Source organism: Hoplias malabaricus, chromosome 18, assembly GCF_029633855.1.
Source record: "Hoplias malabaricus isolate fHopMal1 chromosome 18, fHopMal1.hap1, whole genome shotgun sequence".
Lineage (NCBI taxonomy): Eukaryota > Metazoa > Chordata > Actinopteri > Characiformes > Erythrinidae > Hoplias > Hoplias malabaricus.
Window position 1 is genome coordinate 6,827,302 of NC_089817.1, and position 22,441 is coordinate 6,849,742.

General features: G+C 39.8%; 3 protein-coding genes across 4 annotated transcripts; 1 reads left to right on the forward strand and 2 right to left on the reverse strand.

Moving 5' to 3' along the window:
- Positions 1 to 669: 669 nt before the first annotated feature.
- On the reverse strand, positions 670 to 13,697 carry lin54 (lin-54 DREAM MuvB core complex component). 2 transcript variants are annotated; one of them, XM_066651412.1, is made up of 14 exons: positions 13,562 to 13,697; positions 9,930 to 10,670; positions 8,962 to 9,082; positions 8,704 to 8,831; positions 8,240 to 8,395; positions 7,749 to 7,959; positions 7,419 to 7,492; positions 6,987 to 7,184; positions 6,697 to 6,788; positions 6,408 to 6,479; positions 6,198 to 6,300; positions 5,951 to 6,088; positions 5,610 to 5,812; positions 670 to 4,183 (listed from the first exon to the last, which is right to left on the reverse strand). In XM_066651412.1, exons 2-14 carry the CDS (start codon positions 10,647 to 10,649, stop codon positions 4,000 to 4,002), a joined length of 2,400 nt encoding a protein of 799 aa, XP_066507509.1. In that variant the 5' UTR covers positions 10,650 to 10,670; positions 13,562 to 13,697; the 3' UTR covers positions 670 to 3,999. The 2 variants fall into 2 exon arrangements, with proteins under 2 accessions (XP_066507509.1, XP_066507510.1); XM_066651413.1 differs by lacking the exon at positions 13,562 to 13,697 and adding an exon at positions 12,071 to 12,333.
- Positions 13,698 to 15,027: 1,330 nt separating this feature from the next.
- Positions 15,028 to 19,220, forward strand: cops4 (COP9 constitutive photomorphogenic homolog subunit 4 (Arabidopsis)). The gene is made up of 10 exons (XM_066650964.1): positions 15,028 to 15,179; positions 15,668 to 15,747; positions 16,493 to 16,644; positions 16,762 to 16,865; positions 16,994 to 17,147; positions 17,307 to 17,457; positions 17,573 to 17,743; positions 17,876 to 17,991; positions 18,637 to 18,721; positions 18,813 to 19,220. Exons 1-10 carry the CDS (start codon positions 15,106 to 15,108, stop codon positions 18,944 to 18,946), a joined length of 1,221 nt encoding a protein of 406 aa, XP_066507061.1. The 5' UTR covers positions 15,028 to 15,105; the 3' UTR covers positions 18,947 to 19,220.
- A 2,030-nt stretch (positions 19,221 to 21,250) lies between these two features.
- plac8.2 (placenta associated 8, tandem duplicate 2) lies at positions 21,251 to 22,334 on the reverse strand. Its single transcript, XM_066650159.1, has 3 exons — positions 22,250 to 22,334; positions 21,963 to 22,087; positions 21,251 to 21,355 (listed from the first exon to the last, which is right to left on the reverse strand). The coding sequence occupies exons 1-3, from the start codon at positions 22,332 to 22,334 to the stop codon at positions 21,251 to 21,253; spliced, it is 315 nt and encodes a 104-aa protein (XP_066506256.1).
- Positions 22,335 to 22,441: the final 107 nt, after the last annotated feature.

A 22,441-nucleotide genomic window follows, 5' to 3' on the forward strand; every position in this document is an offset into this window, starting at 1 on the left:
TCCGTAGCGAGCTCGGGTTTTTCACTCAATTTAATAAAATTGTCCGTTTTAAAGCAAATTAAGCTGCTATTTTCATTTTAATTCATACTTATATGTGTCAGTAACTAAAATGTTAAATATTCATGGAAGTCCATTAAGTGGTGCTTAGCCTTTAAGAAATTGGCTCCGTTCCCACACTCGCTCAACACCCTTACCATTTTATCAGCTCCAGTGATGAAAGCACTCTGTACTTTCCACAATTTCATACAGTTCTATCTTATGCTCTGCATACATTGGTAGCCCACTCGTTGTCCTTCAAGGTGTTAGGACCACCAAATACCCCCCACAGTGCTGGTGGTGGTGGTGATGCGTTAGTGTGTGTTGCGCTGATCCGATTGATCAGACACAGCAGTGCTCATGGGAGTTTTTAAACACCAACCAAAATGTGACCACAGATGAAGGACTAGAGGTTAGACCAATAAGGCTGGTGTCAATTTGGGCAGCGAGTGGACTGTTTATTTGCCTAGCTTCAATAACTTTAGTCCTATTAAAAAAAAAAAACAGACTAAGCACAAAAAACAAAACATTGATTAAAATAGTTTCTGCTTAATCAACTGGTCAAGTCTTAAAGCACTGTGTGATTTTAATTTTTTGTAGTGTGTACAAAATACACTGATTATAAATCTAGCTTTTCAAAATACTTGAGAGGATTTTTAATTCTGAGCGATACTTGGTGTTAAATGTTAGAGAATAAAAATGAGATAAATTAAACACAGAGACCAAAAGAAAAAAAAGTAAATATACAACAGCGGGGGGGGGGGGGGGTTTAAAAAAAAAAAAAGAAAAAAATTTGTTGATGTATACAGAAATACAACAGTCACTCCAACATATATTCAACAAAAATCAAAACAAGAGCTGGTTAAGATCGTCCTTACATTTCTGTAAACAGCAGAAAAATCATATATTAGTTAAGGGGTCTAATCTGTGGAAAAGATCTTATATTGCATTTTTTTATACAAAGGAGTACTACAGTTCATTTACATTTGTACATTTTTATAAGAGTACATGGTCAGATCAATTGACAACAAGGTGAGGACTGTCCTGAAGAATAGAGTTCCCCATCAAGAAGTCAAATCTAAAATCACATTCATACATTAGCTTGTAAAATGAAAACTACATCTGAGATTTGATTGTATGAATTGTATGTAGCTCTGTACGAAAAAGCCTCCACAAACACACAACAGACAAAAAGAACCATATCATGCAAGTTTAAGATGGCACAGGTGATGTCAACCCATGAAATTTTAATTCTAGTAACTTAGTAGCTCACAGTGATTTAAATGATCGTGATATGACGGAAATGCCCCATGAGTACTGGTTTCCAGAGATGAGTTGTTATTGTCAAGGATGTGATTAGAAATGCCTAAGTTTAATAAGGTACCTATAAAAAGGAGGTCAGAAAGTGCCAGTGAAAAGACTGTTGAAAAGTGGATGACACAGCACAGCAACACACACCATCACGAACATTTCAACAGACTGTCTCTGCAGAATATAAGCAAACCCTGAGCAATGTTTAAGGCACACCAAGATGCACCAAAAACTCGTTATGTTTCATTCTTGGTGAGAACCCAAACAAGTTGCCATGTTTACTTTCACTCCATTCAGTGGGAAAGTATAATTGGATGCAGGGGCACAGTTGTAAATGGGAAATGTGAAAAATTCAGAAAAAAAAATGCTTATTTAAAAAGCCACTAATGTCCATGACCAAAATGGAGGTTCCACAATGTAGTCATGTTTAGCCGCAAACTACTGCATTCAGTATTCAATTTAGTTTTTTAGGAATTAAGGAGGACCAGCAAAGACCCATATGGATTTAAAAGCATTCACATACCACACCCATCTGATCACCCATTCTACATTTTTAAAAATACAATTTGATTAAAAAAATATCCATACACCACTGGGAACAATTTAACTTGTGAAATGAAAGGCACTCTGTGACAGAACATAACCACGTAATCTTTAACAGAGCACCCATTTTTGGTCAGACTGGTGAACTAGCGTCTCTTATTATTACACCTTACGGTAACTAATGGGTTACTTTCTAAAGCTTCATTAAATAGCTAGCTGGAACGTTGCGTACTAATGTAACACCTGAATTGACCAGAACTACTCCACACATTGTCATCCATTTATCCTCATTTGTTTTGGTATAACAAACAGCAAAAAAAAAACCCTTTTGACAAAGAAACCCTGAAAACACCATACAATCCTCCTCAGTACTTTTGCATATATAAGAGATGAGCTGAGAGGAGGGGGAAAAATAAAAAAGGGGAATATAAAAGCCTTTTCAAATTTGCACCTGTTTATAAAATGTTTGCATTTTAAAACAGTTGAGTTCTCAATGACGCATTACACTTCCTTTGTTTACACTGTATACTGCTTTCCTCTGAATACAAACTACCAATAAATCTGACTGTGTGAAGATATAGGTAAACCTTGACTAATCTGGGTTTGCTTATATTCTTAACAGTGTTAATATTCAGTATCTTCAGTCCCAGACCTCAATCCTCATGTACTGTTTTTTCTGATTCATTTCAAGGGATGGTTTCCTTAAAAAAGACTGCATAATTGGCCTCATTCTTGGTGGGTAGTATGGCCTTCCTTTCTTACCATTACTCAGCATGCTTTTAGCCAACACAGGCATCTATTAGTCGCCAGAGTTCTCCTCCAAGCATGTTGATCTGTCTATGGACAACGCCTCAGTGCTCAAAAAGATACAGCCGTGCTTTACATGTCTCGGAGAAATGATGTGCTAACGTTCGCCCTCCCAGTTTGGTAGTCCCATGTGATTGGGAAAGATCCAGCATGAAGTGTTAATGATTAAATGAGGAGCCTAAAATACTTTTGTTAACACAGACCTATAACCTCCATTAAACTATTTGCATTTTAACAAAAAAAAAAAATGTAAACTTCCAATACCAAGCATGTCTTAGCTGATAAAATATTCTTGGGATGTTTGTAAAATCTAATTCTTTCTGTACAAGCTCAACTAATACATAAGCCCTTTAGGAGAAGCAAGAGCTGGTCTACTGCTAATAAATCCACAAAAATATGCAGTGCATTGAAGGACCAGTGTGGACCTGAAGAAGTACGGTCTTATGGCATTAAGCGGAGTACATTTAGAACATTGACATTAAAATAGTTGTGAAAAACAAACATGTAACTTTCCCTTCACTTCAACAGGAATCCAATAATGCAACCAGACATGAAAATAACGGGTGGGATGCTGGCCAGAAAAAGGAAATAAATATTGTGAACGCAGTAATAGAACAGGCTACAGTATAGGCTACTTACTGTATACAAATCATGATTATTGATCTGAGGTTATCTGCGGTAAATAAAATGAAACAAACGTGTTGGCTGATCAGTATGAATGAAATTCCCATTCTAAAACAGTATGAAATGGCATTATTGTAGAGTTAAAATAGAAGAAAACCTTTGCATTGAAGGAGAAAAGAAATTGCTTAAACACACAATGACAACAAAAAAATAAATCTATAAAGAAAACTCTCCAAACAAGCATACTGTGCAAGCCCACACACACAAAGGCTACTGTGATGCAGAAAGGCCTGGTTGCCAAGCCCTATGCAGTCCTCCCCCTGCGCTGTGTACAGTGTATGAGCTGATCTTGCTCAGAACCTCTTTCCTTCCCCACCCAGCAGCCTTTGGGGAACACAGGAAAACGGAGTCTTTCTCTGTATGCAGTATAGCATCCTCTGCACCCAACGATCCATGTTCTAGGATCATTCAAGAAGCCCCTCAAGGTCTGCAGCAGTATGAAATACGTCCAGGCTGGTGGGGAGCATTAGAAGTTTAGACAAACTGATCTGAGACCAGTCACCTTAGGCCTAATTAACTGCTGAAGTCCTGGCATAGCCCAAGTGAGCCTAAAGCAGGCCCGTATAGTGCGGTCTGGCCAGGCCTGGTAGGGTCAAGTCAATCCTAGCAGTTGATGGGTCAGTCCGTCTTGGCTTTGCTAGCAAAGCTGATGATTCTGCGGAGGCAGCGACCAAACTCCTCCAGAATGAGTCTCTCGGCCAGAGCCTGTGGCTGATTCGTCAACTCAGCTTTCTCTGCCTGCTCCAGAAGACAGTCACATGTCGCCTCTGCAACCTCCTTAGTTACAAATGTGTACGGCAACCTGAGAGAGAGGGAGGTTAGAGGTGAGGAATGATTAACAGAGTATCAATTTTTAGTGAATGATACACAACCTGTTTTGAGGGCTGAATAAGTACTAGGTTATATAGCAACTAATAAGACAAAAAAAATATTTATCAACATGCTTTTCTATACTTAACAAGAAAATGAAAGCTGCTTGACTCAATAGACTGATGCTGGACATTTTCTACCACATATGCATGTTGTTTCACTGGTGAAAATTACGCCAACTGCCCTGATGTGACATAGTCGTTGTCCAAAGAAAAACATTTATCTCAACAGTAGATAAATAGGGTGGCACAGCAGGTAGTGTTTCAGTCACACAGCTCCAGGGACCTGGAGGTTGTGGGTTCGATTCCCACTCCGGGTGACTGTCTGTGAGGAGTGTGGTGTGTTCTCCCTGTGTCTGCGTGGGTTTCCTCCGGGTGACTGTCTGTGAGGAGTGGGGTGTGTTCTCCCTGTGTCTGCGTGGGTTTCCTCCAGGTGACTGCCTGTGAGGAGTGTGGTGTTTTCTCCCTGTGTCTGTGTGGGTTTCCTCCAGGTGACTGCCTGTGAGGAGTGTGGTGTTTTCTCCCTGTGTCTGTGTGGGTTTCCTCCGGGTGACTGTCTGTGAGGAGTTGGTGTGTTCTCCCTGTGTCTGCGTGGGTTTCCTCCAGGTGACTGTCTGTGAGGAGTTGGTGTGTTCTCCCTGTGTCTGCGTGGGTTTCCTCCGGGTGACTGTCTGTGAGGAGTGTGGTGTGTTCTCCCTGTGTCTGCGTGGGTTTCCTCCGGGTGACTGTGTGAGGAGTGTGGTGTGTTCTCCGTGTCTGCGTGGGTTTCCTCCAGGTGACTGTCTGTGAGGAGTGTGGTGTTTTCTCCCTGTGTCTGTGTGGGTTTCCTCCAGGTGACTGTCTGTGAGGAGTTGGTGTGTTCTCCCTCTGTCTGGGTGGGTTTCCTCCGGGTGACTGTCTGTGAGGAGTGTGGTGTGTTCTCCCTGTGTCTGTGTGGGTTTCCTCCGGGTGACTGTCTGTGAGGAGTGTGGTGTGTTCTCCCTGTGTCCGTGTGGGTTTCCTCCGGGTGCTCCGGTTTCCTCCCACAGTCCAAAAAACCCATGTTGGTAGGTGGATTGGCGACTCAAGTGTCCGTAGGTGTGAGTGTGTGAGTGTCTGTGTTGCCCTCTGAAGGACTAGCACCCCCTCCAGGGTGTATTCCTGCCTTGCGCCCAATGATTACAGGTGTGTGTGTGTGTGTGTGTGTGTGTGGGGGTGGTCCCTTTAATTTTCAACCAGTCATTATATAAACTTGTAAGCCTTGGTAAAGATTAATGTAATGCATCCATTCTCTTCTCTATAAACACTAGAAGCAGATCACCATTTTTCAGTGTAAAAGCAAAATCAAACAGACCAAGAGATCAAAAAGAAAAGCCTTACTTCCCCCCTCCACTGGTGACAGCTGGCATTGTTCTGGTGAGCAGGTCTGATATCTGAGAGGAGAGTTTGGTCTTCGCTGCCGTCTGCTGCTGCACTCTCACCTCTGCAGCATCAGCCAAATGCATCAAAGTCTTCCTCTCTGGGCTCTCTTCAAAGTTCTTACAGCCCACACACTTACAAATGGATGAGCACATGATCTTTGCCTAGGAATAGGGGAATTTGAACTTAATACAATTGAGGACTATATCATTTATTTCAACCTTTATAAATTATCCTCAATTTGGTACCCTAGCAATAAAACATCAACCAACCTAATGTTCTTTTTCAAAAAGCAGGCTCACCTCGTAACACTCGCAATAGTTTTTCAGACAGCCAGACTTTTTGCAGTTGCAGCCTTTGCTGTGTCTTCTGTCTGATTCACCTTCTTTTCCTTTGCCGATCTTGGGTTTGAAGGCCACTGGATTCCTGTCCAAACAAGCCTACGACAACAGAATATACCAAATTACTATATTTCATGAAAGAACACATACACCCTGACAATGTATTAACCAACAGAACAAATCAATGACCAAGCTGAAGTCTCTGTACCTTAATAGCTTTCAGTCGTTCACTCTCATGGTCAAGGTTGTTAAAGCAGTTTACACAGTTGCAGTTGTTACAAAATTCCCCATTTGCAAAGCAGTCACAGTACCTGCAGGTAAAGCAGACGTCTTTAATGAATAATTCAGGAACACCAGACAACTCTATGCAGTTATGCTGTAAATGAAGGATGAATGTTGGATATAGGAGCACACTTACAGTTTTAAACATTGTGACTTGGTGCAGTTGCAAGGCTTCCGTGGCCTTGAAGTTGTATCTGATGCTGACAAACTGCAACGAGTCCAAAAAATGAATTACATTTAACATGTTCCCATATAAACAATATATATTAAATAATCAAAACACACAGTGAGAGAGGTGAAATAGACCTGTAAATGGCTTATTAGCATAATGGTAATACATTATTGGAGCCACTTTCCACTAACAACAGGGAGAATATAATGTTGCAGCTGTTTATGTCTTTTGAATTGAGTGGTGGGTCACTCACCCGTTGAGTGGAAGCCTGGCCTGGGTCTGAATGGAGGTGGGGGTGGAAAAACCTGAGCTGCTGGCCAATGTCACAAATGCAGACTGTGGAAGCTACAAAAAAAAAAGCAGAGGTCCCACAAGTCGAATAAATATACAGACTGTACTCCAGACTAACATGCTATGGGGTTACTCAATCATCTCTATACAAAGGCCCCTTTTATGGTAATTCATGGAAAAGGGTTAAAGTGAAAAAGCATTCTCGTTTCAAAATCCCCAAAATTTGAAAATCGTACAGTTAAAAGCACAGACCTGTGTGACGTATTGGGCCGGCAGCACTGCATAGCCCATGTTTCCTGTTCCCGGGGCAGGGGCGAGTACAGTGCCTGGGGGCAGGTTGGTCAGATTGGGCTGTATTTGAGGCAGTGGGGTGGCTGGCATAATTAGTCGCTGCTGTGTCTGGCTGGTGGTCACCACCTGGGCGGTTGAGGACATGGGCTTTGGCACCACCTGAGAATGAAGCAATACACAATGATAACCGAAGTCTGATTTATATTAAGGGTTGGAACAGCATCATCGGGTTGTTCGCTTTACTCTCTGCATTACGCAAAACGTATCCAACCTTCCCTTGCTAAGCTAACAGATGTACTCACTGAGGTCATCAAGAAATCACGCTCCAGAAATTTTTACGACTACTGCCGCTAAGAATATTTCTGTATTAGGATAAGTGAAGTATGTTTTTACCTGTTTGACAGTCTGCGCTGGGACTAAGGGAACAGACATCCTCACAGCAGCTGTGTTCATCACCATGGGCTTGGCTGTGGGGGGAGGGGGGGGGAAATCCACAATATTAAAAATGCAAATCCTTTTGCTTATGCAGGATTTGCAAATAAAAGATCTCCTCATATGAACCCCCATGTATAAAGTTCATGAAAGTTCAATTCCATGTAAGCAACATTCTATATTCAACGACATGAAAGTTAAATCATTTTGATTCTATGAAATGTTTTAATTTTTGCAGGACATATATAGATCACTGATTAAAGAACAAGGTGATATGGTGAACCTCTGTACCTGGCTGAATGGCTGAGTTGGTGTTAGTGCTGGAGCTTGCTGTCTGTGGCGTGTTGCCCCCTGTTGTGGCTGTGACCAGGCGCACGTAGTGGAAGCGGCTGCCTGGAACCTGGATTTGTTGCACATTGGGGGGTGTGGCCAGAGGGATAATAGTTTTAAACTGAGGCGTGCCAACCCCACCTACTGCCACAGTCTGCATTGGCTTCACTGCCTATGGGAGGAGCAGAGGTAAAATCTGTTACTTCTTTAAATTCTTGACACACATCCAGAAAAAAATTGACTAGTTTTACAAAAACAAAAAAAGAATACACTGTATAAAGTAATTTGCAAACGGTTATTGTTCGATGCATCATTCCAGAGCTTCAAATGTTACAAAATCTGATACAATACTATTCAAGACATGAATGTTTAATACTTAGAAACCTAGTATCTAGTGGCTGAGGACAGTCTTGTGTTTAGATAATGTTCTAAAAGACAAATCAGTTAGACACCTGGGCAGTGGACTGGCTGGTTCCTGCTTTAACCGGAGAGGTTGTTGAAGTCTGTTGGACAGTGAGGATCTGCTGACCCAGAGCCACATTGAGAGGCAGTGCCACAGATTTCTGAGGAGAGTTTGGAGACTGGCTGGCCACTGAAACCACTGTCAGCTACATGATAGTGAGTTAAGACACAAAGATTAATAAAGCTCTGTCAAGACAAGGTACGCACTAAAAACGTATATGTCATTTTGATTGATTTAATATAAGCTTTATAATAAGATTTCATGATAATCTCTGCGACATTCTGGTGTTTCCTTCTAGTCCTATCCATAGCCAGCAAACTTACAGCACATAGACAACACACATGACTTTATTTAGTTACTGTACTTTTCTACTGCTCTCTAATAAAATGATACAATGGTGACATTCACACAGTAATCTGAGGGCTTAACCTGGGTGGAAACACAAACCCTCACCTTACTAGGAGATATAGCCACTTTACTGCTGTTGCTACTAGAGATGCTCTGCGGCGTTGAGCTGACAGTGTCCCCAACAGCAATACTCCGCGGAGGAGTCACTGGCGTGGTCTGTGTAAGAACCCTTCCTGAGGGAAGGACACAGAGGAATGCTTAAACTCAAATCGTCAACATCACCGAGATGCCAAGCTTTAAATACACCTCTTTATAATGCACTTGAACAAACATGCTGCTGCTCAAGATAAACTGAAAAATCACCTGTGACCACAGGAGCTTGAACAGCACCCTGACTCGAAAGGCCCTTGTTGTTCAATGCTTTTGTGATGATCAGCTTGGTTATCATGGGTCCTGCTGTGGAGACTGGTGTCTTTTTTGTAAACTGTCAAAAGATCCCAGAGCAGAAAAAAAATACAAATAAACCTCTTTGAAAACATTTAGCTGCAAGTAAAATTAACCACAATTAAAGGAGTAAAAAAAGCACAAGCCTGACATTTGAAGCTTTGAAGAGGAGAATTTACAGTTTTGAATGTGTAAGCTCTAAGCCATTATTCATCATCACAAACAGAGACTTGTAGGTTACTGTGTTGACTGTTATATAACTGAGCTGCCTTTTGACCTCCGTTTTACATTTCATTTTCCATTATATTTATGATTTTTAATTTTAGTTACTGCTTAAATACTGTCATATGCTTTATATTTAATCTTATTTATATTTCTTTCTCTATAATTGGTTCAAATTAGATTTTACACTTAGATTCAACTGGTATTTTTTCATTTGTTCCTTGTCTTATAACAAATTTCTTATGTTCATTTCTCTACCAATATTTTATGTATTAATCTGGGTACATTGTTAATGAGGGTCACCATCAATGTATTCTGAGTATAAAAAAAAGCAGCTGAAGACACTGCAAGCTTAAAACTTGTGTTAAAAATCTACATAGAATACAAACCCTTTATCACCCCCAGGCATAAGGCAGTCATTATTCATACTTTATAAACAAATAACACAGTAACCAAATAAATGTATTACGCAGAATATGGATTAAACTCCAGTATCTTAATCTATACAACCATCCAAAAATTATACAATGTTTTACAAAATTATTTAAATTTGCCTGCAAATGTAATAAAAGGAATGAACTACATAATAAACAACAAGTACATCATCAATAGTTGGTGGGAAATCCTAAACCTTTACAATTTTTTTTTGTTTTAGTGCAACAAACCTGAACATTCTTGAGCTGTTGCGTCTGCAAGGTGGAGGACCCCAACAGCTGACTGGTAGAGCTCACAGCCTGCACTCCCATCACAGGCTTCAGATCTGTCCTCGTCCCCGTCGTCACCACTTTAAACTGCGTCGGCTTAACATCCCCTGCACCCTGAGATGTGGCTGGCTTGGTCCACGTGTGAGGCAAAGCCAGCACCAACGGCTGCCCCGTTTTACTAAGACCAGTGACCAAGAGTTTCTGTCCTTCTTGCTTGAGAACAGCTGTGGCCGTAGGCTTGCCATCTGTGGCAGGAGTGGCGGCCACTTTGTTGATGATGAGCTGGTGGTTAGCTGGGAGACTTAGAGGGGCCGAGAGCTTGGGAATGCTTTGACCCACCACAGCGCTGCTGGACTGGGTGGTGGAACAGGTGAAAGTCTTAAGGCCAGAAGAGGAGGAGGTGGTCACAAGAAGCTGTGTGCCAGAGCTGATGCTGCAAAGTGTAGAGTCTGTGGTTGTGGACGTGGTCAGAGCTTGTGTCTTCTGTGTCGGTGTGGTGGCAGGACACAAGCTGACAATTTCAGGCACCTCTGTTTCCATAGGAACCTGAGGGGGCTCAGGCTCTGACTGGGCAGATGAGGCAGAGGGTTCACTGGGGGGATCCTCCTCCATCGCGATTGCCTCAGTGTCCATGATCTCATCAGGGAGGATACTGTTCAGATCAGGCGACACCACGTCCATCCTTTCACTTGCACTCAGTCACTGAAAAAAAAAAAAAAACAAAGGCACACAGTATATATATGTTAATGAGGATACCTCCAGTCAGACAGCTGCTTAAATGCTGTTATAATAAAGGCACTAGAGTGCAGAAAACACAGTGCACATATGATATATATAATGCAAAAACATTTAAAAAAAAAAAAAACAAACACACTTGACGGTGCATATTCAGCTTAGAGTCATTTAGCTTGACCCAGAAGTAAGCAGTAATATTTATTAGGATTATGTAACAAATGCATACAACAAACTGAAAAATCCAAGTCCGTTCTGGAAGATTCATGGAATACCTGATTTTTAAATCAATTTTGTTGATTAACACTCCTTATATTCACACTCACAAACATCTAAATGTATTAAAATATTTTAAAAAATAATTAAATCGCTTTTACTCAGTCTGATGGAGCAAATATATAATTCTTATCTTATTATAGTGATATTTTTATGTTGTATGTGGCCTGCAGTGTTAATAAACCAACAATAGCAAAATGTTAAACGTGCTATGCAATAAAACCTAGAAATAAACCTATTTCCCTTAATGCACCTTATAGATAGTTTAGTAACACACAGTGTTACTAAAAAGTGTGGAAAAGTGTGGTAACAGTGGATTTATAAACAGGTGAAAGTAAAAACTAAACAATGTGTTTAATAATGTAAATTAATAACTTAGTTTAATTCGTGGCGTTCAATGAGGTATACAGGGTCGTGGGCACTTAATATTAAAAAAACTTAATGCCTGTCTAGTTTAGGAAATTAATCCCTCTTGAGATTAACGTTACTGTTGTAGATAAACTGAGCTGGATGAGCTGACAGTGTTTAAATCTGGGAGGCTCCTTAAGCTAGAGGTTTCAGTTCAATAAAGTCCATGAAGAAGCAAAGCTAAAGTTTTCTCATTGTTAACTACACAAGTAAAAGACATTGAGGCTGAAGCTTTTATATGCGTCAGCTTCTAAGTGGTATTTCTCCGTTCCACCTTAAATAGTAAAGCACACAGCTAGTATATAAGTACATTGCAAACTACACTCTAGCTCCACGACAGGTTTGAATGATAGGCCTACGCGTAATGTCGAATACAAACCCTAGAAGTGACTTTTGTTGAGGATGTATCTTACAACATGTGGCATAACGTTAAAGAATTGAGGCGCCAGAACGAAACTGCTGCAGCATTTAAGGTGGAACGACGAATTCGTACCAGACGCCAACTTCAGCTTCAGGGAAAGACACCACGGAGTGAAGTTCTTTGTTAATAACCGTCTATTAAAACACATTGCGCGAATGTTGATGGGTTAAACCTGTAGAAAACGTGTTGCTAAAAGGCGCTGAGCACTCTTCGTGATGTTTAGGCCTCTCTGAATATCTCAGAGAAATAATAATCTTTGTCCTACCTCTGTTAGAGGGGGTCAGAGCTTTATGAATTTTTCAACCAGCCCTGGTGGACTTTTATACACCGTGACATAACGCCGCGATTCCCAAAATTAACCCAGGGCTGACATATAGGCTACAACACGAACTGTTAGACCCAGACTGAAGAGTGAGGTGTGGTGCTGAAGAGTCCTGCGGAGCTGCGTTTCTATTTCAGGCCCGGGTTAGATTTCGAAAGATCCGCCATTTTCAACTCGTCATCAGTTCATTTTGAGACAGGACAAAAACAACAGCCGAGAGGGGGCTCGGGGTCTGGGTGTTATCGGGGGGAAAAACATATACACACACACACACACGTGTGTGTTTTAATAAGAGAAATTTGGTCAATAATAACAAGAAACCCAGTCAATAATTTTGGGGAATAAAACAAAAAAAACTTTCCCTACTGCACTGGTAACTAACAGGAGCTTCTACACCACACTCATCTCTGTAAACAACTAAAATCATGTCAACTTAAAACTACTTTTAAGCTGCAAAATAAAAATCCTAACCCAGTGTTGAGTTTGTCGTTTTTTAAAGTGTAACATATATTGTAACAGGCAAAATACTCAGAGTACAAACTTGATAAACTTATTGTATCATACTAGTTTATCTCTGTAGAGAAAAGTGTTAGAATACATTCATCTCAATTTTTCTCTGCACCTGAATATGGCCCATGAAATTGTTCATATACATTTTATCCTGGATTTCTAAATTGCCTTTCGTCTAATGAAAAACAAAAGTCATCACAATACAATGCTGTATAATTCCAATTAAAACAAAAAGATTATAAAATAACTGGTTACTGTAGTCCAATGTGTGGTGTGATCCTCAAATTCTCAGTGAAAGAAAAACTAATCACTAAATCTGATCTTTTTAAAATAAACAAAATCGCTGTTTATATTGCAAACAAGATTTACGTGTAACGTCATACACCTAAACGCCCTCACCACCAACAAAAATAAAAACAGTACTGGTATCACATAATTCTGCGTAGTAATGTTCAACATTTAAGACGTCTCAGTATTTCAACGCTAACTCAGTACACCGAGATCATAACCCGTCCAACAGCTCCCATGTCAGACCACTGTCATTATTGTCAAGTCACCTGAAAAAAAAAACATGACAAATATCCACAACTTTCAGCTCCTTACTATAATTTCCATTTCCACCTTAAATGGTACAGCAGTTACATTCTGGCGCCTGCAGCATTTAAGGTGGCACAGGAAATTAGGAGAAAGCAGGCAACCAAAATTCCAACATCAGCATATAATGATTAATTTTGTGGCTAGCAGTGTGGGAGATGACCCCTATTACAGTCCGTATAAGCCACTGGAGTCGGGTGTATGACCATTTTTAGTGAGTCGGCGAATCAGCTGTTAGCTCTGCGGCTAAAGCTAACGTTAACGTAAACCAGCTCATATCCTACAGTCCGCTCTCAGCAGCAACAACCAGGACGACCCCGAAACCCTTACATCTCAATCGCGGCGGCTGGTCCGGAAAAGCGGGCTGCTCTCTATACGCACGGCCCGGTCCGGTTCGGCTCGTCCGGGCTCGGTTCCGCACAGTTTTACTGCTGGTTACTCCTCCACAAACGGGTCCGATTGTTTAAAATACCGCGCCGAGCGCCATTTCACCTCTAACATCCCATAATGAGGCCCCGCCTCCATGGCAACCCGCATGTGACGTCTGCACGGAAATCCCTGTTATTATTATTATTATTATTATGAATTATAATATGTTTCTAAAATTAAGTTAAAGGTATGTATTATTTTTTTATCTGCAGGGCTATTAAAAAAATATACAAGTATATAAACCTTTAATTGTGGAACTGCAACTTAAAGCAATGCACTAGCTGCACTAGGGCCATAGTCGTGTGCTTGAGAATCTCTGCTCTTGATTGTCAAAGCTACCGAAATCTGGTTGCCAGATAGGCTAAATTAGGGTTTAATTTTTGTGTGTGTTTGTGGGGGGGGGGGGGGGGTTACTTTGAAGGGTGGATAAAAATCTGAATTTTTTGTCATGATTTTGATCATTTTAAAAAATATAATGCTTGAACAACCATTTAAGAATATTTGATAGGCTGCACCCCAGTAAACAAGGAACGTCCCTGGACGTTTAAAATAGGTCTAAAAGTAGTCTGTCCGTCAAGGACATATTTTAAACGTCAATGGACGTCCAAAATGCGTTTTATACAAGTAGTTTATTTCGGGACCAATTAATAACGTCAATGGACGTCCAAAATACGTCTAATAGTCTTTTTTCAATGTCTGTGTTTGGACGTCTTTTCAACTTTCGTTTTCAACCTTAAAAGAACGTTGATTAGACGTCAGTCATTACGAATCAATGGCTAAATGCTTACTGGGACTGCATTGTAACTCACAACTGCATTATACAATTATCAAATAGTATTTGAATCAGTCCTGTTAAGAAGAGTTTGTTGGCATCAATCGTTATCTCAAAAGCAAGGCATGGCATGGTTTCCCAACTGATAGTAGTGACTTCTGCAATGGGTGACATGGATCTTTTTAATTATTTGTGTACACTAAAAACAAAAATGTAAAAAAAAGTTTTTTTTGTTTGTGATAATTGATGCAATATTTAGCCATGATGGTGGATGTCACAAATATTTAAAAAGTTTATAGCTTATAACCTCAGAGGTCAAATGCATCATTCATAAAGTGGCTCATGATAAAGCCAACACCACTCAAAAGTAGGATTTTTTCTAAAACATTCTCTTTAAGGCCTCAATCATCTCCATAAAACATCTGAATCCTGCATCATAAATGCCCTGAAATTATCGTCAAACTATTTTTGCATTTATGGGCATAATATGTTAAATGTTAAATATACCTAAAACGTTTTTTTCTTTTTTTTTCACGTTAGAGTAATACGCTTTTTAAACACTAGAGCTGGTAGCTAACGTTAGCCAGCGTCGTGGAGACTTTCCCTAGTAGGATTATAGTTGGAATCTGCTGAATCAATCTGGCAACCTTGCTTGTTGTGTGTTGCGGGGAAAATGGCGGCGGGTGTAAGGCAGGAGCTCTCTCAGCTCATGAACTCCAGCGGTTCTCACAAAGACCTGGCGGGAAAGTACGAGCGTCGATACTCAGTATTACTCAGTAAACTCTAATCTACCAGCGCGGGTTATCGGCTTTGTTTTAGAAGGGACTATTTCAGTGATAATGTGGTCAAGATTGAAAAGCTAAAGGCTAATGTTGAGGCCATAGGTGTCAGTGTCAGTGCTAGCTGCTATGCTATAGATGGTTATCCTAATAAATGTTAACAAGGAAGGCAGTACTCAACAATCCTAGTCTGTTGTATTTTGTCAATTGTTATTCTCTTACAGTACGAGCTAGTGGTTTGTTCCTAAGTTCCACCTTTTAATCTTCCGTTCCACCGTAAATGCTGCAGCAGCTAATGTTACTCGTTTCTCTGCAGTGAATGAGAGTAGATTTGTTAAACAACGTTCGTGGAGCTATTAGTTGAACAGGAGCCTAAGCCGTAGCTCGTGTTTTTAAACAACACATGGAAGCTGCTGATGTCCTTCACTGTGTTCCTGAACTGTACATTTTTTTCAGATATCGCCAGATTCTGGAGAAGGCCATTCAGTTTACAGATGCAGAACAACTTGAGGCACTGAAAGCGTTTGTTGAAGCCAGTAAGTATGTCCTCTAAACATACACTACATTAGAGTAAAACATTTGATGAGGCATCTGTTCACATAAGCAACATTTAAAGCATTGACAAACGAGTATAACAATGCTACTTTTATTTAAGTGGTACTTGTCATGGGGTGGGATATGTTTGACAGCAAGTGAAGAGTCCGTTCTTGAAGATGATGTGTTGGAAGCAGGAATGATCTGAGTGACTTTGAGAGAGGGCTTTCTAATTGTAAGGCTAGAGTACTGGACCAGAGTGTCTTCAAAGCTGCAGGTCTTGTGGTGTGATCTCTTTATGTGTTTATTATCTGCCAAATGTGGTGTCTTTATCTGGGCCAGCATAAATCTTTCCAGCACTTGTTGCTAGGTCTTCTCAAGGATCTGAACATATGGGCTATCATTGGCTCCCTTTATGCTTGTGTGCACCTTGTATGCCCAGGAACCTGTCACAAGGTCTTGGATCAGTTTTGGTAGATACTAAATAATGTGTACTTGGAATCTTCCCTGTATGACCTGCCGTTTTGGAGATGTTCCGAGCAAAATATCTGGAAGTCAGTCAGAACCTCACGCTTTCCCATTTTCACAGTTTCCAACACACTGACTTTAAAAAAGGCCTGTTCACTAACCTCCTAATATCCCACATATTAACAGGTGCCTTTGTGCTTAAATATTATTCACTTAAATTGTCAGTGTGTTTAATCTTGTATATGATTTTTGTAATACATTTCCCCCATTTTTCTGCAGTGGTCAATGAAAATGTAAGTTTGGTGATATCCAGGCAGCTACTTACTGATTTTTGCACACACCTTCCGAATTTACCCGATAGTACAGCTAAAGCTGTCTACCACTTCACCCTTGAGAAAATTCAACCAAGAGTCATCTCTTTTGAAGAGCAGGTGAGCCTTGACAGTTATTTACCTATCACATGCTTCTTTTATTTTCTTTGTCCCTGTCATTCCTTATTAATTTAGAGTGCAACTTTGACACTGAATATGAGACTAAATGTTTTGCAGGTGGCTTCAATTAGACAGCATCTAGCCACTATCTATGAGAAGGAAGAGGACTGGAGAAACGCTGCCCAAGTTTTAGTTGGTATACCTCTGGAGACAGGACAAAAGTATGTTCATTCGTGTTTTATGAAAGAAAGTTTTTCCACTGAACAAGCTTAGTCTGTGTGGATCTTACGTTCTGTGTCTTTTAATGCATAAAATGTTGCAGCGTATAATACCGATCTCCTGTTTTCAGACAGTACAATGTTGACTACAAGTTGGATACCTATCTGAAGATTGCTAGACTTTACTTGGAGGATGACGACCCTGTTCAGGCTGAGGCCTACATCAACCGTGCCTCTTTACTCCAGAATGAGTCAACTAATGAACAGCTGCAGATCCATTACAAGGTGCAGAAGGATTATTAAAAATGCATTAAGAGTTAGTTATTTTGAAAACTGCTCACTTACTCATTGTAATATGGAATTTGAAGGTATTGAAGATGTCTAATAATTGTAACTAGATGCACCAGGACATTTATCATTGTGTGTATTTTCATATCTGAACAGGTATGTTATGCCAGAGTACTCGACTATCGGAGGAAGTTCATTGAAGCAGCTCAGCGCTACAACGAGCTTTCCTACAAGTCCATTGTCCATGAGAGTGAACGACTGGAGGCTTTGAAACATGCTCTCCACTGCACTATTCTGGCCTCTGCAGGTATGCCAGTACAGGTTCAGAAACGTTATGCATTACCAGTGGAAGTCTGGATTCATTTAATTTTGAACCATTAAATCAAACACCCACATTTAGAATGACTTTGTTGGGTCTTCAGGGCAGCAGCGCTCACGTATGCTGGCAACACTGTTTAAAGATGAACGATGCCAGCAGTTGGCTGCCTATGGCATTCTAGAGAAGATGTACTTGGATCGCATCATTCGGGGAAATCAGCTGCAGGAGTTTGCTGCAATGCTGATGCCGCACCAAAAAGCAACCACAGCTGATGGTAAGTTGTAATAATAATTAAATATATCGAACTCCCAGCCACTCTAAGATTCTGTGAATATGATTGGATTGAGATGATTTTCACTGAGTTAAAGGCAGCAGAATGTGTTAAAAGAGTTGGTTTTTTTTTCAGGTTCAAGCATTTTAGATCGAGCCGTGATTGAGCACAACCTTCTGTCTGCTAGCAAGCTGTACAACAATATAACTTTTGAAGAATTAGGAGCCCTTTTAGAGATCCCACCTGCAAAGGTATGAAATATCATTTTGAATCTATGTGTTGATCTCTCTTGTGGCATGGTGTCTATGGCAGTGTGGAAAGATGCAGTGCTTATACTTGTGTTTTAAAAAATATATTTTAGTTAGAAAGAGATAGGATTACATTTGTAGAAAAAGTGGGTATTTAAAAAAAGAAAACAAACAAACAAACTAGTGGCCAAATTGGGTTTTGGTATAAGAATATACCAATCCCCATGCTGTTTGTCTTTACTGTTTTTACTGTCTTTACAAACTGTTTATCAGTACAGGAGGTCCTCGGGTTACGTTAGTCCCGAGTTACGATGTTTCGTGGTTACGACACATCTCCCATTTACTGTATAAAGCCTTGTTTCGACTTAAGTGGTTTTGGGTCGTAAACGCTGTAACGCGAACTTCGTGGTTGGTGTGCGCGGCGGAAGAATACACGGTTACACGGCTCGGGAGCGAGGAGGATAGGTGTTAGGATAGGATAAGTGCTTACAGTATGTTCCGACTTGCACCGAAAATCGGTTTACGACATCGTAAGTCGAGGACCCCCTGTATAAGTAAAAGTTTTCCTCTGACATGGTAGGTCTGCTTCACGGCATGAATTTATCTATCCCCTTTCAAGTCTAAGGTTTAATTTTTATTTCTTTGCAGGCAGAAAAGATTGCCTCTCAAATGATCACGGAGGGCCGTATGAATGGCTTCATTGACCAGATAGATGGAATTGTCCACTTTGAGAGTAAATCCACTTCTCTAACCTGCATAATTTTTTATCATTGTCGCTATAAGCTCAAGAGTTACAGAACAAAAATGTTCTTTTTTCTTATTAGCACGAGAGCCACTGCCTACCTGGGACAAGCAGATCCAGTCACTCTGTTTCCAGGTCAACAACCTCCTGGAGAAAATCAGTCAGGCAGCACCAGAGTGGACAGCACAGGCTATGGAAGCCCAGATGTCTCAATAACCTTTTCCCCCAGCCGCTTTCTGACATCTCACCATCTTTAGGTCAAAAAATTGCAGAGACATTTTCTAGAGACACTTTATCTAAAGGCCAGCTGAGAATTGGCCATCTGATTATTCTGTTAAGATGTTGCTTTGTAAGCAGTTGGATTTTCACAGCACGTAAGTGATGACACATTCACCGTGACTGTTTTGTGTTTTGAGGCTCATGTCATGTTAATATGGACATAGCATGTCAAGATGATTTGATGTCTTAATAAACCTTTGTGTAAATCTAACTCCCTCGTTTTGATGTTTGTCAGCTTTGGTTGTGTTCTAATGTTGGAATATGTCTTAGCTTTGTTCTTAAGAGTTTCAGTTTATTTGCACAGCAAAGGAAGGATTGTTTCTTATAGTCAAAACATTAAAGGAATTCTCTAGAGTCTTTCACTCTATATTCTATTTAATTCTTACGGTTGCATTAAATTAGGAAAGCTAGAATTATTTATGAGGAAAATGAACACTGTATTTTAAAACTGCAGCTACTGGGTTTGGAATATTTTGAGCTATATACATTCCAGATAAAGAAAAGCAGCTTTGGTGAGAACAACAGGTTGATGGTTGTTTTATAGGTTTTCCAATATATTACGTTTAAAACCCAGTGGAAACATGAAGAACACACACAACTCACAGAGCGGTACCAGAGGCTGGGCCCAAACACACAACAGTCTGGAGCTGTGTGACTGTGACACTACCTGTTGTGCCACGTTGCTGTCATTCATAATAAACCTTTATTTACAAAAAGCAACACGTGCCTAATAGCCCCATTTAAGTACTGGTTTCTGTTGTATTCTGTTTACACAGGAGTCAAAGTGCTTGTGGCAAGTGCTGCCATTTTGCAGATAGAAAATAATGTAGAAAATACTGGAGGATTTAAGAGTTGTTTGTAATGGGAGATATTCAGGACAGGGGCCATGTCTATCCTCATCTCACTTCCTAAATCTTTCCATACGTACCCTCTGTTTCAAAGTGTTCACCACTGGTCTCCAGTCTAATCTTGACTCATTGTATTACCTCTCAGTGCTACTTAGTCCAAAGTTGAAGCCACCAAGAATCCACCTCCCTCAGACCCATAATAAACGTACATTGTATAAAAACTGGTTGTGCCCACACATGCACTGATAATCTGAGCAGTAATAAATACTTGTCAAGTTATTACCGTGTGGTTTACGTGACAATCGTATCTATTTATCGGTAGATTATTGCTGGAGAGAACACATGATACAATTAAACCATTTAGAGTGAGATAACACAAGAAATTACTACAAAGTGCTTGGGAATTAAATGTTTTTATATTAATAACAATATGCATAACAAGATATATAATATATGTGACAATTTATAAACAACATTATAATTATTAGTATTATGACTAATGAGTTACAATGTAGTGTGCACAAATTGTATATTTGTAACTAATATTAATATTAATATTTAATAATAATTGTATTTAAGTCATTAATATAAACAGACTTCGAGAAATATATGTACACACGCTAAAAAAAGGATGTGTGTGGAATGTTCATGCTCTTAAATAAATCTTTGTTATATAGATCACACAGATGGACGCATACATCTTTTATTACGTCATTTGATAAGGGTTTTATGGTTCGTGGAACAGACCTTTACATGCATTTACACAGTACACATCCATTAACTACTGAAAAACGTAAACTACATAACAGAAAAGTAAAAAAAAAAAAGAGAGAATCTCAGTCTGTTGTGTTCTTTCCTGTTTTCCCAAAGCTCCTGTAAAAAAAACAGATTTTAAAAGTAATTTCAAGATATTTTATGATTGTGTAATATTTTTACACCAAATAACCTTTACACTCAAAGGACTGGTTTGTAAGTCGTCCAGAGAGGACTGATATGAGATTCACTGTTTCTAGAAATATTTATAGTCTGAATTATTCACAGTGATAACAGAAATTTGCTGCCTTGTGTTTTTAAAACTTTCCGAGAAGATTTTGGCCTAAAACATCATTTTCAAAACCAAGTGCTACATTCAGAAAATTCAGTGAAACTATAGAAAAAGAATTATTTCTTTTTAAGATCTAGCACTATTTTAACATTATCATTATTGCATATAAACCTGGAAGACATTTTGAGGTTCTTTAGTGGTTCTAGATATTAAATAATATGTACTTATATGTTTCAGATAAGAGGACACCTGTCTACTGTTTACCACGATTAATCATTTCACATCAGAACACTGGGTTTACATCCCAGAAACGTTGCTAAATGAATGTGTTTCATTGCGTAGCGCACCTCAGAAGATTCCCTGTTGTTTTCTCCGGTCTATGTCTCTCTTCAGTTGACAGGTGGAGCAGGGGAGACACAAATAGCCCACAAAGAAGTCCTTACACATAGAGCCCTGCAGAAAAACACAAACAGCAAGGGGTGGATATCATTTACACAGCACACAGGTACCATCCCTAATTATTGGGTCTACACCTAATTAACCTAAAATTATTTTTAAGGCTGAAACACCATTGTCGATATTGGAAAAGTAAATTTAATTCATGACCCATAACTCTAATTACTCTAAAATACTCTGTTAACAACAACCAGGAGTGTAAGGAAAATACACTTGTGATCCACATGGAAAAGAGAATTCACGTACACTCTCCAGTCTATATGCAAAAACTGCTAATTTGTAATTTCATTGTTTTTATGATGCCAATTGCTGCTTGTTAAGCCCCACCAACTCGAACTGCTCTTTGAAAGAGATGCAAAACAGAGCAGCCAATCAGAATAGGCCTTATTTCCATATATCACTCAGAAACGCTCAATGCATTACATTCTAACTAAAAAGAAGCTTGGTAAATTGTCACATAAAATGAAGTAGAAATGTCTTTAAAATTAAAAATCACAAAAGTACAGGAATGTGGGATATCAGTCCTAAAAGATAACAATCAAGAGCAATATTAGCATCCTCTCAGAGTGTACTTTTGAAGTGTGTGAGTGACCTGTTTACTGACATTTATGTTGTATTTGGTTCTGTAGACGCTGCGAATTGGCATTCCCAGCCCACACAAGCAGCATTCCCCCATGTCACCGGCGATGGTGCAGCCGAGACACGGCAGGCAAAAATACCCGTACATACCTGAAGAGAAGAAGACACTTAAAACCAATTTGAGCATTGATGGAGATGAGAATTCCTTCTCAATCCTGACTTTCTTCTGTTTCCCTGTCCTAAAAAAATCTGACTTTGAACTAGATCTTCAATGGATCAGACGAGTCAACACAGGGTTAATCAGAGTCTCACATGTGCAGCAATCATCACAGCACTCGAAGAGTCCAGTCTGAAATTCAGAGCGCATGTAGGGTCCAGGCTGAGTGGTCACCTCCATTTTCTTCTGTAGACCACACACAAAGAAAGAAGAGCTTCATAAAAACATTTCATATATTCTTTAAAAATGTATCAAAATCTATAAATCCTAAATATCAAAACATGACT

Coding starts and splice junctions, on each gene's coding strand:
- plac8.2 (XM_066650159.1), bottom strand. CDS start 22,334: ATGGAGGTGACCACTCAGCCTGGACCCTACATGCGCTCTGAATTTCAG. Junction 22,088..22,249: donor CTGTGATGATTGCTGCACAT/GTGAGACTCTGA, acceptor TCTTCTCTTCAG/GTATGTACGGGTATTTTTGC. Junction 21,356..21,962: donor GAACCAAATACAACATAAAT/GTCAGTAAACAG, acceptor GTTTTTCTGCAG/GGCTCTATGTGTAAGGACTT.
- cops4 (XM_066650964.1), top strand. CDS start 15,106: ATGGCGGCGGGTGTAAGGCAGGAGCTCTCTCAGCTCATGAACTCCAGC. Junction 15,180..15,667: donor CACAAAGACCTGGCGGGAAA/GTACGAGCGTCG, acceptor CATTTTTTTCAG/ATATCGCCAGATTCTGGAGA. Junction 17,148..17,306: donor AGCTGCAGATCCATTACAAG/GTGCAGAAGGAT, acceptor ATATCTGAACAG/GTATGTTATGCCAGAGTACT.
- lin54 (XM_066651412.1), bottom strand. CDS start 10,649: ATGGACGTGGTGTCGCCTGATCTGAACAGTATCCTCCCTGATGAGATC. Junction 6,789..6,986: donor CGGCCCAATACGTCACACAG/GTCTGTGCTTTT, acceptor TTTTTTTTGTAG/CTTCCACAGTCTGCATTTGT. Junction 6,480..6,696: donor GCCAGGCTTCCACTCAACGG/GTGAGTGACCCA, acceptor GACTCGTTGCAG/TTTGTCAGCATCAGATACAA.